The 13,453-nt window shown below is 39.3% G+C and overlaps 1 protein-coding gene across 6 annotated transcripts in view; it reads left to right on the forward strand.

Moving 5' to 3' along the window:
* The window catches only part of LOC146567902 (ryanodine receptor 2-like), a 327,426-nt gene that overhangs the window by 284,467 nt on the left and 29,506 nt on the right, over positions 1–13,453 (forward strand). For all 6 annotated transcript variants that reach the window (XM_085283596.1, XM_085283600.1, XM_085283597.1 and 3 more), the window contains 13 exons: positions 711–815; positions 1,798–1,879; positions 2,332–2,490; positions 2,998–3,152; positions 4,388–4,603; positions 4,695–4,967; positions 6,316–6,522; positions 6,616–6,918; positions 7,965–8,035; positions 8,595–8,745; positions 8,873–8,959; positions 10,873–11,139; positions 11,870–12,000. In XM_085283596.1, coding sequence (XP_085139722.1) covers positions 711–815; positions 1,798–1,879; positions 2,332–2,490; positions 2,998–3,152; positions 4,388–4,603; positions 4,695–4,967; positions 6,316–6,522; positions 6,616–6,918; positions 7,965–8,035; positions 8,595–8,745; positions 8,873–8,959; positions 10,873–11,139; positions 11,870–12,000 — 2,207 coding nt within the window. The remainder of the gene's footprint in view (positions 1–710; positions 816–1,797; positions 1,880–2,331; positions 2,491–2,997; positions 3,153–4,387; positions 4,604–4,694; positions 4,968–6,315; positions 6,523–6,615; positions 6,919–7,964; positions 8,036–8,594; positions 8,746–8,872; positions 8,960–10,872; positions 11,140–11,869; positions 12,001–13,453) is intronic.

Here is a 13,453-nt window from a genome sequence, read left to right on the forward strand (position 1 = left end):
TTAAAACGATAAAGCAGCCAAAGGGGATCACTTTACCTTGGTTTTAAAGCTGGAGTACCTCAAGGCTCCATACTTAGACCACTTTTATTTTCTTTACATTTTAATTACTAACCCAATGTCTGTCATAACATCAATACCCAGCTGTATGCAGATAATTCTGTTATTTTTACACAGACAAAGGCCGATATGGAAGTTTATAAAAAAACTCATATAGAAACTGTTTTGCTAATTGGCCCTTTTCCTTCCATCATTGTCACAGACTTCAGAAGTACTTCTGAAAAATGGCCTTTTGGCTAATTCATATTTACATTCATATGTTCATCTTAATATGCACAGTCCCATTTAAGCAAATACATTTAAAACAATTAAATGCATACACGTAGTCATTCATGTCCACTTTAAATCACTACTATACAGTCATGTTATAGGTACTAAGTCATAGAGTTTATAGTTTGTTTCTATTTTTGTTTTTTACTGTAGTGACAGCTGTTGCTTAATTAGAAGTAAAAAAATTGGAAAACAAGCAGACTGATAAACCTGCAATGATCTTCCCAGCATTGGGGCAGTAATGGGACCCAGTGATCTGTAATATTATGTCCAATAAAATGGACAGTTTTAAAGTCACATTCATTTCGTGAAAAAGCTTCATTTGAGTCATTTTCTGAGGTTGTATCTGTAAAATACATTCACACTTATTAATGCTTTTCTAGGGTCCATGCACCGGCAACCAGCAGAGTTTAGCCCATAGTCGACTGTGGGATGCTGTGGTTGGCTTTCTACATGTTTTTGCTCACATGCAGATGAAATTGTCTCAGGTACGTAAATTTAGTGATGGGTGTCTGCAGACTCAGGCTCTGAGATAATGATCAATGCCACTAGACATAACACAGTTGGCAACTTGTGGATTATTTTTCCCAAGAATCATTTTCATTATATTCTATAAAAAACAAAGATCACTCATAAATATCTCTGATTCTCAAAAAAATCGCGAGACACTACCAATATCTGTGCTTCAGGGTATTATTGGCCAGTGATGTGAGTCTAATGTGATAGGCATTATATCTGAACGAAGTCTACCAGTCAGTCACAAGTTTAGGGTCATCTGTTCTTTCAGTTAAGAACTCTTAAAAATCAGAATAAATTATGTCTCCCTTTAGTTTTAGAACATGTTTTCCTGGAACTTCAAGGCTGGTAGTTTTGCTGGTATGTTGGTTCCTTATTAGCGTAGACTGAGATCCATAACCAGAGCTCTCTTAGCTCTTTCAGCTATTTCCTTTCTTATCTCAGGTGTCCGTGTTTTTTCATGCCAGCCCCATAGCTTTAGCTCTACATGCCTAATCTAAACATCTAAATGTGCTTTATATCAAATTGCTTATAAATAATTACAACTATATCTTCAGTACAATGGTTGATCATCATTGCAGAACCCATTTATATGTGGAGGAGTTTATAACAAGATATATGTTACCATTTTAAAAGAAGAAGAATTATTCATTTCACTAAGTAAGTTTTTAAAAAAGTTGCACTTTGCCAAAATAGCTTTACTGACCAAATTCACCCAACAGCACAAAAGCATTAAACTGATATGTATAGTGCCTGCTGAGTTGAATCATGGTGAAGTGTACCAAAATTTGGGGCCAAAGACAGGAAACATATACATCTTAGCACTTCATGTTAGACTTTTGACTGACCACTGTCATTCCATCACACTCTTTGTTACTTTTTAACACATCATGAGCACATGTGGCTGCTGAATTCTTTAAACATTTTATGTTATTTTAATTTATTTTGCCTCAGGACTCCAGTCAGATCGAGTTACTGAAGGAACTGATGGATCTGCAGAAAGACATGGTGGTTATGCTGCTGTCTATGTTAGAGGGTAGGTTTGCTTTAACAAATCATCATGAAAGAAATCATAGAAATACAGGTTTGGGTATTGAAATTCATTATCTCAGGTGTCTCAGAGGTTAGCGGTGTCACGGTGTTGCAGAAGTGCAGTTCTACAACATTTCCTACAAAATGATCGTCCTCCCAAAACTAGTTTAAGTGAGGGAACATTGCCGTTAAGGGCATTACAAGTTACATTTTGCTACAGTACCTTGTGAATAAATACACTGAACATCTCTGTGAAGCTTGTCTTCTTTGTGAAATTGAATTTCTTCTGTATGTTGCCACAAAAAACAAGGTAACTAGTTCTGTGTTGTTGTTGTTTTCTTTTCTTTCTTTTTTAGTTCTACCACAGTGGTTTTAGGGAACAGAGTGAAGAAACTACAAATGTGTGGTGGTCTTAGTGTATTCTTAGGTTGCAAATGTGCTGTTTTGTCCTGCCAGGTAATGTGGTGAATGGGACCATTGGAAAGCAGATGGTGGATATGTTGGTTGAGTCCTCCAACAATGTAGAGATGATCCTTAAGTTCTTCGACATGTTCCTCAAACTGAAGGACCTGACCTCCTCAGATGGGTTCAAGGAATATGACCCTGACGGAAAAGGCAAGGCTCTGAAAACATGTGGACAAAAGAACTGTGTCAGAGGAGGTTTAAAACTCTGCAGCTTGAATCAGTTATTGATTCCTCGCACCTCAGCACTCGGTGATCCCTGCTCTGCAACTTTATGTCACTGCAACTGTCACTTTGTGGCTGACTTGCTGTGGCTTCCACTTTACATTATTACCACTTATAGCCGATCACGCAATCAAGCATGGGAAGAAATTTCAGATACTGATTTGTCGAAATGGTAGTATTCAATTGCATTACCATGCTCAAATTCAGGTAATTCTTTAGAATGACCCATTCTTTCAGTATTGTTTGTAAAGCCAGACTGCATGCCAAGGTGCTTGATTTTATACACTGTGACAATGTGACAGAAAACACCTGAATTCAAAGACTGAGAGGTGGAAGCCAGTCCATGTAATTTATTTTTCTATAAGTTGTTGTGGAATTACATCATTTGAATCCAGGAAGATTTCCAAGTTTATAGATTTGTGTTTGACCTAACAGGTGTCATCTCCAAGAGGGACTTTCATAAAGCCATGGAGAGCCATAAACACTACACCCAGTCAGAGACGGAGTACCTGCTGTCATGTGCTGAAACTGATGAGAATGAACTTCTTGACTATGAAGAGTTTGTGGAGCGCTTTCATGAGCCAGCCAAGGTAAGTAATCAAAAAACACAAACTGATTACATTTTTGAGAGTTCTCACCAGGACTCAGGACTTTTATTGAATTTTCTGTTTGTTTTTTCTTTTTGTCTTCCCATACTTTGGAGTTGAGGATATTTAAAAATCAAGATGAGAGTGTAACTGATCATTTTATAGCTCTTGTTTTGAAACAAACACCCTTTTTAATACATCTAGTTTTTCAAAATATTATTGGGCAGTCAGTTAAAAGAACTGGGCAGCCTGCCCAAGTAGTCTTTTTTCACTAGCCGGGCCCACATCCTCAGTTTAGGTTTGACAGCGTTTTAGTAGGTAAAGGTGATGCTTGGACATGAATTGAGCTGTGGTTTGGGGAAGGCCTCGAAGGGGACTGGCGACGGCTCCCGGGTCTGGCAGATCGCCGTGTACTAAATAGAAGTGAAGTTAAAGAATTGAGAACAAGGAGGGAGGGTGGGGCACGTAAACGAGAATGAACGGTTTGCAGAACTGGGGGAACCTATATAGATGACAACCGGAAGGAGCGTGTTTGGGGGCGTGGTCCCGCTCCTGAAATTCCGATACATAATCTCCAATATAATAATAATAATAATAATAATAATAATGGATTGGATTTATATAGCGCTTTTCGGGGCCCTCAAAGCGCTTTACAATTCCACTATTCATTCACTCTCACATTCACACACTGGTGGAGGCAAGCTACAGTTGTAGCCACAGCTGCCCTGGGGCAGGCTGACAGAAGCGAGGCTGCCATATCGCGCCATCGGCCCCTCTGACCACCACCAGTAGGCGGTAAGTGAAGTGTCTTGCCCAAGGACACAACAACCGAGACTGTCCGAGCTGGGGCTCAAACCGGCAACCTTCCGGTTACAAGACAAACTGCCAACTCTTTGAGCCACGATCGCCAATAAGTTGGCTTCACTCAGTATCTTCTGTTTCCATTTTCCTTTTTCTTGTTTAGTCATTATTTGTTAGCATCTTTAAGTTGGTTTTGCTTCATTTGCTTGTTTTCTGTGTTGCACACTCTCAATCCAATCCTGGTATATTTGGTCAGCTATTACATTTAAGGTGGAGTACAAGTACAAATTTACAAATGCTCCTGGTTGAGATTCAGCAAATTACAGAGAAGCACTTCATATTTACCCAGAAATTACTGCATAATAGAGAAGATATGGATAGAAGTGTTTCATTCAAAACTGAAAAATCCCATGAAAAATTGATTTTCAAATTCACAGGACATTGGCTTCAACGTGGCGGTTTTGCTGACCAACCTGTCAGAGCACATGCCTCATGACACCCGGCTGCAGACTTTCCTGGAGTTGGCAGAAAGTGTCCTCAATTACTTCCAACCATACCTAGGCCGTATCGAGATTATGGGAAGTGCAAAGCGGATCGAGAGGGTCTACTTTGAGATCAGCGAGTCCAGTCGTACACAGTGGGAAAAACCTCAGGTAAATACAGCGAATACATCAGAAACTATGACATTTGTCCTTTTAGTGTAGTATGTCACTACCAATGCCAAAGTTTGTATTTTTATCCTAGGTAAAGGAATCCAAGCGTCAGTTCATCTTTGATGTGGTGAATGAAGGAGGGGAGAAAGAGAAGATGGAGCTGTTTGTGAATTTCTGTGAGGACACCATATTTGAAATGCAGCTGGCGGCTCAGATGTCTGACGCTGGTGAGCGCTTGTCGATAAAAGAGGAGAGCGAGCGTGAGAAGCCAGATGAGGAGAACCCCGATGTGGGGTTCTTTTCTGTCACCACTGTCTACATGGCACTGCTAGCACTTCGATATAACATCATGCTGCTAATAAAGGTGAGTTACACACTGAGCCTAGCTAACAGCTCACTCTGGGTGTATTTTGGAATATTCTAAAATAGTATTTGAACAGTTTTGAAAGTAATGCTTTCTGTTTTCAAAAGAACAGAGATAAGAAACTTGATTCCAATTTGAAAACTCTTAGATACATATATATATTTAAACCTTGAATTCAGCAAATGGCAGATCCTCTAAAGATGTGTGACACTGGATGGAAAAGATGTCTCCCACACAGTCAGATAAGCTCACCACGAAACATACAATGAGACAGAAACATAATTTTAAGTAGAAATACCATATATTGTCGTACGTTTGTATTGTTAAAATAATTATCTACTGTCAGGGCTCTGTGTGACGAGGATCCAAACGCAGGACTCGGAGACTGAATTGCAGCTGTAAACCTCAGCTTTTCTGCTGGCGACGAAACAAAACATGAACTGAACAATGAACACTAAGAACAGAAACACACAGGCACAACCTGAGGGTCCGACACGACAGAGAGCAAAGGCAAACACAAGGCTTATATACACAGGGGAGTAATCAGGGAATGGAAAACAGGAGGGAGAGGCAGCTGGGAGAGATTAGGGCTAACGAGACACACTGACATAAGACGTGGACCTTCACAATAAAACAGGAAATGGCAACACAAAGACGCAGACTCGACTCTGAACTACACCTGCAGGAAAAACGAGGACACCAAAACAAAACCTAAGAACTAAAGCCTTAACCAGAATAAACTGAAACATAGAATTCTAATAATAATCAATAAAGCACAAGAGAATCAGAAAATAATCTATAATGCAAAAATAAACCAAAACATAAGAAACTCAAAATGCTGGGTGAAAATGAGCCAGAACCGTGACATCTACACATTTACTGAATGATCACTTTCAACCCAAATTAGCCAAGCCATAGCTTCAATTACTTTTCTTTTACTTTTTTTTTTTACTAATGCCATATCAATATCATACATTTTCTAATATCATTGTCTTGTTAGAGTTTCATTCACTTCCCCCTCCCTCCTTCTTACATACATACATGCACACACAGCTTCCATCCTTGGACTAGCCACTTCATACAAAATCTGTTAGTAGATTGATTATATCTTCTGATTCATTGTATTGGTTAAACTTGATTATATTCTGATCAATATTAAGCCATTAAGCATGATTAACTATCAGCAAAATCACATGTAAATTTGGTGCTAAGACCGTTCACCGTCTCTCAGATGTAATAAGAGATAAGCCACGGGGACTTCAGTTTCTTTCAGTCTCACCTTTCTTGACAATGTCTACAGTAATACTACTGAACACACAGTTCACCAGTAACTTTGCTTTGGTTTCAGGTACTGTCCATGAAGAGCTTAAAGAAGCAAATGAAGAAGATAAAGAACATGACTGTGAAGGACATGGTAACCACCCTGGTCTCCACCTACTGGTCGGTGTTGTTGGGCCTCCTCCATGTGGCATTCAATGTGGCTCGAGGATTTTGCAGAATCTTCTACAACACTTTCATTGGAGAAAACCTGGTGGAGGGGGCCAAGACCATAAAGGTTATTATAGATTTTTTTTAAAATAACAAAATAAAGAACAGTCTAGATAAAGTAACAGCTGTTTGCTAATAGCTAAAATGCCTCTGCCCCTAGGTGTCAGAGCTGTTGGCCAATATGCCAGACCCTACTCAGGACGAGGTACGCGGTGAGGGGGAGAACAGGGAGAAAAGATCTGATCACAGCTCCACCGGGGAAGACTTGGCTGACCTGACAGTCAATACCAGTGAGACAGAGCTGCTGTCAGACATTTTTGGTCTGGACTTAAGAAGGGAAGGGGGCCAGTACAAAATCACCCCCCATAACCCCAACGCCAGCTTTACTGAACTTCTCAACTCCCCGGTTCCCCTTCCAACTCCATCCACAGCACCCCAACCTGAAGTCAGATGGAGACATCAGGTGATTTCTTTCTTTCTTACTTTCTTTCATGACACAAGTGAGAGGCTCTGCTTTTTCCCCTCCACTTTTTTCTTTTCTCCTTTCTTTGCTTTTTACCCCTCAGCCGTGAGTATTCTTTCTTTTAAAGGTTTTGGTGACATATATCAGAGTCCAAGATTAATTGGACTAAATCTGTATTTCTACCTTTGAATATTCCAATGAAAGGATTTCACTGCTCTATGATATACCAGTGTTTAACAAGTCTGAATACCCAGGCATCGATGTCTCAGCATCCCTGCAGTCGGCTGTCAATCTCCCATATCTTTTATTAAAATAAATAAACTGCTTTGTAAGTGTAGTATTGGCCTTTGCCAACTGATTTCTGGCAGAGATTACAGTGATAACCTATGGTAGACAACCATGTATTACGTTTTCTATGATGCAGAGGGGCAGATCTAATAAACAGCATATTTGGGACCTCAGCCCTCGTATTTGGTGTTTGGGACATGGTGAAACAACATGTTTAAACAATCATCAACAAATACATTTTCATTTTATACATAGATGACTCTAATATCTGCAATTGGAATCTCCCAGATTTACAGTTGGACACTCCAATTTCTGGAAAAATGGTTAAAGTCTGTCGACTTTACATATTTCTGTTCTACTTTCTCCATCCGCTCAGAAACATGTGCTTTTAGCTAGTTTGATAGCCACTGAAATGTTAACTTCCACATGGTGGAAACTTTACTGCTCCCTTTCATGGAGGTTTATCTTGAGCTGTTTAAAATGGATCACAGCTCTCACAGCTGCTGATTTTGAATGGTAAAAGATAAGAATTTCATAATCAGCTAATGTGTCTGTGAGCTTTGATCAAATGATCGAATGTCTTAAGATTTTGATTCAGATGTTGCACAACTTCACTGACTCCTCTGACTAAATTCTGCCTATTTCAACATAGAAATACTGACGTTTTACAACAGTAACAGTACAAGCATGTCATCAGCCACAAAAGTGACCAAATGTGGCTGTGGATATTTGTCTAACTGTTCATTTTTCTGTTTCAGTCAAAGAGCTCTGCCTCAGAGGAGATGGAATCAAAACTAGAGAGTAAATGTGAACCTCAAAAAACATCTGAGTACGTAAAATATTTTTGGAACTGGATGTTTGAATTGCATAAATGCATGTGTGCATTTTCACTTATACATTTAGGACCTGATGGTGTTTTTTTTTTTAGTGAAATAATCACATCAAACAGCATTAAAGAATGCTTTATAGCAGTGGTCCCCAACCTCCTGGCCACGGACCGGTACTGGTCCGTGAATCGTTTGGTACCGGGCCGCGAGAGTTGAGACTCGGGTGTTAAATTTACAGTTTTCAGGGTTTTTATTTATTTATTTATTTTATCATTAACTCAGTTTCCCTGGGGCTTTTCCCGTGTGCTGTGAATAAATTTTCTTGTTTTTTTGGTACAGGATTTATCCGCGACGCCTTATAGGCCGATCCGTGAAAATATTGTCGGACATAAACCGGTCCGTGGCGCAAAAAAGATTGGGGACCGCTGCTTTATAGTGTATAACAAGCATTAGTCCATTCATTTTAAACTCCAAAAACCTAAAAAGACAGTAAACGAATAAAACCACAGTGAAACAGTAATGTCATTTTAAAAATATCTGTGTGTTGGCTTATGTTTTCAGAAGTGATGATGTAGAGAAACAAGAGAAACAGTCAAAGAACGAGACGATGAAACCAAAAATGAGGAGGCATCACACCTCAAAGTCTGACGAACCTGATGTTCAGGAGTCAGCTTTCTTAAAGAAGATCATTGCCTACCAGAGGAAACTGCTGGTATGGACAGCTTATTCTTTTTCTTTGTCTTCTTCTTATCATTATTATTATTCTTATTATTATACAACATCTCAATCCATAGCTTTAAAAAACACTTTTTTTGCTCATCTTTTGGTTTCTCCTACAGAACTACTTCGCCAGAAACTTTTACAACATGAGGATGTTGGCTCTGTTTGTTGCCTTTGCAATAAACTTTATCCTTCTGTTCTATAAGGTAACAGTACCAAGGGTGTTCTTGTGATTACATTCTGCACATCTTCTTCTACAGAGTGTGGTGCTGCATGCAATGGTTTCAAATTAAACAGTGCAATTATTGAAGGCACATGATACAAGGGATTTTACTGCTTATGGACACTTGAAAAAATTTTTTGTTTTATGGGCCTTTGCAGTGGAAAGTCTTACGCTTGCCTGAGTTAGAGTAGGAGTGAGTGCATGTTTTAAAGAGCACTAATACACTCATTGTACTTCTCATTAATGAGTGTTCTTCTATTTGCGCTGAGTAAAATGAGAAAGTTGTTTGTTGTTGTTTATCCTGCAGTCTCAGTAGGGAAAACAGTGGTTGGAAACCATAGGAAGAACAAAATCATTGTAACCATTTACAATGAACTTACCAATTTATTGCCTCTGCAGTGAATTCTTTAAAGAAGAGACCAGGTCTGCAACCAGTTTCACTCTTCAAAGTGACTTTGCTACATCGACATGGCGGATAAAAAGGCAGTGAGATGGAGTGTGCCAGCTAGCAGTTTGAGATTTAATGGTTCTTGTTATTGAGGTTAGGCTAACTGATGATTCTGAATTGCACACACATGTGAATGTGAGTGCGAATGGTTGTCGCTCTATATGTGGTAGCTCTGTGATAGACTGGTGAACTGTCCAAGGTGTACCCTGCCTCTTTCCCTATGAATTCAATTCAATTCAATTTTATTTATATAGCGCCAAATCACAACAAAAGTCGCCTCAAGGCGCTTCATAGATACAGAGAAAAACCCAACAGTCATATGACCGCCTATGAGCAAGCACGTTGGCAACAGTGGGAAGGAAAAACTCCCTTTTAACAGGAAGAAACCTCCAGCAGAACCAGGCTCAGGGAGGGGCGGGGCCATCTGCTGTGATTGGTTGGGGTGAGAGAAGGAAGACAGGATAAAGACATGCTGTGGAAGAGAGACAGAGGTTAATGACAGATATGATTCAATGCAGAGAGGTCTGTTAACACATAGTGAGTGAGAAAGGTGACTGGAAAGGAAACACTCAATGCATCATGGGAATCCCCCGGCAGCCTACATCTATTGCAGCATAACTAAGGGAGGATTCAGGGTCACCTGGTCCAGCCCTAACTATATGCTTTAGCAAAAAGGAAAGTTTGAAGCCTAATCTTGAAAGTAGAGATAGTGTCTGTCTCCTGAATCCAAACTGGAAGCTGGTTCCACAGAAGAGGGGCCTGAAAACTGAAGGCTCTGCCTCCCATTCTACTTTTAAATACTCTAGGAACAACAAGTAGGCCTGCAGAGCGAGAGCGACGTGTAGGCTCCAGCCTTTTCAAGGGAAATCCAAGGGTTAGGAAAAAAAGTTTCATTGCTGTGCTAGATTACGAATAAGGACAAAACTGGTACAAACTTGTGCAAATGCAAATCACAAATCATTTAATATTCTGTTAATAATTAGTATGCCAGTACTACATTGTATGTTGCTTCAGAAGACTCAGACTCAGTCTTTGCTGTGTTTATAGCTTGGTTTAGAATCTTTAGTATAGAGCAGGGGTGGGCAACTCCAGGCCTCGAGGGCCGGTGTCCTGCAGGTTTTAGATGTCACGGTGGGTCAGCACACCTGAATCAAAGGATTAGTTCATTACCAGGCCTCTGGAGAGCTTCAAGACATGCTGAGGAGGTCATTTAGCCATTTAAATCAGCTGTAATGGATCCAAGGACACATCTAAAACCTGCAGGACACTGGCCCTCGAGGTCTGGAGTTGCCCACCCCTGCTATAGAGCCTGAAGTTGGGGTTCAGAACAAATCAGTCATAAAAATTAAAACTAAATTTTGGACTAATAGCTGATACTGATGTTATTTTACTTTGTTTTCTTATTGTTTTATTTGCTTACATAACTAGACTAAAATTTTCCCTTCCAGGTTTCTACATCCTCATCAGTGACTGAGGAGAGGGAAGTTGTGCACACCAGCCATTCAGAGAGCAGCATTCAGTGGGATCCACTAGGTGGGGCAACTGTGGATGCAAAGGAAGAGGTGATGGATCAGACCAGCATGCCCCAGAAGCCTGTCACCGTTCGTTTTGTCCTGGAAGAGAGCAGTGGCTACATGGAGCCCATGTTACGGATCCTTGCTGTCCTGCACACGGTCATCTCCTTCTTCTGCATCATTGGATACTACTGTCTTAAGGTAGGATATTCACTGTGACATACAACAGAAATGAGTGCAAAATGTTAGAATCCGCAATGTAGTATTTGCCATTAACAACCACAGAGTTTGTTATTAAATCTTACGCCAGTCGGTCAAATTTGTGCAATGCCACACAACAAAGCTTTGGAAAGGTCTACGGGTAATCTACATTAAATTTATGGACAAAGATGTAGTCTGGTCATTTCAATAAAGGTCAATCCATTCTACCAAGATCAATGCAAATTATTAAATCACAAATGAGCAGACCTCTTGAGCAAGTTAACATAGTAGTAGTAACATACTTACTAAACTAATAGAGCAAGTACTCAGGCTTTATACCTGTGCATCTTTTTGGAAACAAAATGGCATGAGGCAGCTTTAGATGAATCGGTATGTTTGAAATAAAGGAATCCTGTGTGCCATCAGAGATTTATTCAGAAGGACTGCTTCATTACGATCAAGTCTGTCCTGTAAATCTGAAATACAGTAGGTAAAACAGTCAACCTGTAGGAGAACAGGACACATTATTTACCATCAGTTCACTTTAAATCTGTCTGAAGTTTTAATTATGGTCAAATCTCTGTGTAGAAATGTGAAACTGGACAAACTGACATGTATTTCAATATAAGGACAGTTACTAAGAGTTAAGAGTTTCAATCATTTACAGTTAGTCTTAAGTCTAGAACCCATTGACATCTGCATTTCTCCACTTTTTGTGTGCATTATATAGGTGCCACTGGTGATCTTTAAACGTGAAAAGGAGGTCGCTAGGAAGCTGGAATTTGATGGCCTTTATATAACAGAGCAGCCATCAGAAGATGACATCAAAGGACAGTGGGACAGACTGGTAATCAACACACAGTAAGTAGACCTCTGTCCCTACACGAGAGTGTGCATGTGTATATCAAATTGTTGTTTGTTATACAGACTATTTTCATTCACGAAAACAAGTGACTGCTGCATCTATAAAGAAATAGAAGATATAATTTGTAGACAGCCTATTAACCCTCAATCTTCTGCCATTTTTAACATACATCCAGTGGTGATTGGGGTCAGTGGGCACCCTGAGAATAATTTACTGCAAGAAATAAATATAATAGCATAATAATAATATTAATAATAATATTAGCAACCCATATTTATAGTCAATGAATTAATAGTCATTATTTAATCTCATCTAAAAAGAAGACTTTTATTATGTTTGCAAAGTTGCAATTAAATTGCATATTTTGGAAACAAAAATCAATACTTTTCTTTAATGCAACTTGCAGCTTTTATCCCAAATATACTCCATGTTATTCACAGCTTGTTTACCATAATTTGATTCTGATATCACCTAGTTTTCATTAAATTTAATCAAACGTTATTTGTGTTGTATTTATATATGAACCCAATTAGAGTAATTTTACCCCAGTATAAAATATTGGAAGTAAGCACAAAACCAATGAGGCCAAAGATCTAATCCTGCCAGTGTTTCCTGCATCAATCAGAATCAGTTACAACCCTTGCAGAGACCAACAATGCAATGTGAACCAACTCTCACCATGATTGTGCTGGAAATGACCAAAAACAATTACAGTTAAAAACACACTGTAAGCAGTTATAGCACGCAGTTTTCCTCATGCTTTGCTCAGGGAATGCTGGCATGTAATAGGAAGAGCAAACAGTTGCTACCTTCCTGTCTGTGTTTTCGTACTAAACTAAATCCCTTTTCAAGTAGATTTTCCAGTCAAACATTTGAGAGTCACATTAGTAAGTTTTCCTCAGTGACTGGACTAGGGCTTGGAAGGTTGCAACATCAGCTCTCCTTTTCATGTGTAACATGACCAGAGCTTCAGTCAGTCTCAGGTAGATTTGGCGACATCTGCAATGTTCTGATAACTTCCAGTCTTTAAAGTTTCTCATCCAGATCATGAATGCCATGATGGCCTCTGAGTTGTTATTCTTTAAAATGACGTAGTACAGTATACCTCTCTTTATACCGTGTGATACGTAGTATTCATGGCAGACAGTAACTGAATAAATTATTACGTTTATTACACCTGCATAGTTTGGGTGCTTTTGACTGAGGTCATTTCTATTTTTTTTAAAAAGCACCTTTCAAAGTGGAAACAATGATGTGGCATAATTAAGAACAAATTGATTGATAAAGTCATAGAAAATGAAATGCTTAAAAAAACAAACAAGAAATCACTTATAAGTTATGACAGAAAATTATACCTCTGAGGGCTGCGTCCTACCCAGTTGGTAGGATGGGGGTTAAGCACAGGTGCAGGCTGATTCTGTTAGAGGTTCAACCGATTTTCAACTGAAT

This window comes from Mchenga conophoros, linkage group LG8 (genome assembly GCF_057382185.1).
Source record: "Mchenga conophoros isolate Kocher_MC1m ecotype Shallow Benthic linkage group LG8, M_conophoros_male_GT1.1, whole genome shotgun sequence".
Classification (NCBI taxonomy): domain Eukaryota; kingdom Metazoa; phylum Chordata; class Actinopteri; order Cichliformes; family Cichlidae; genus Mchenga; species Mchenga conophoros.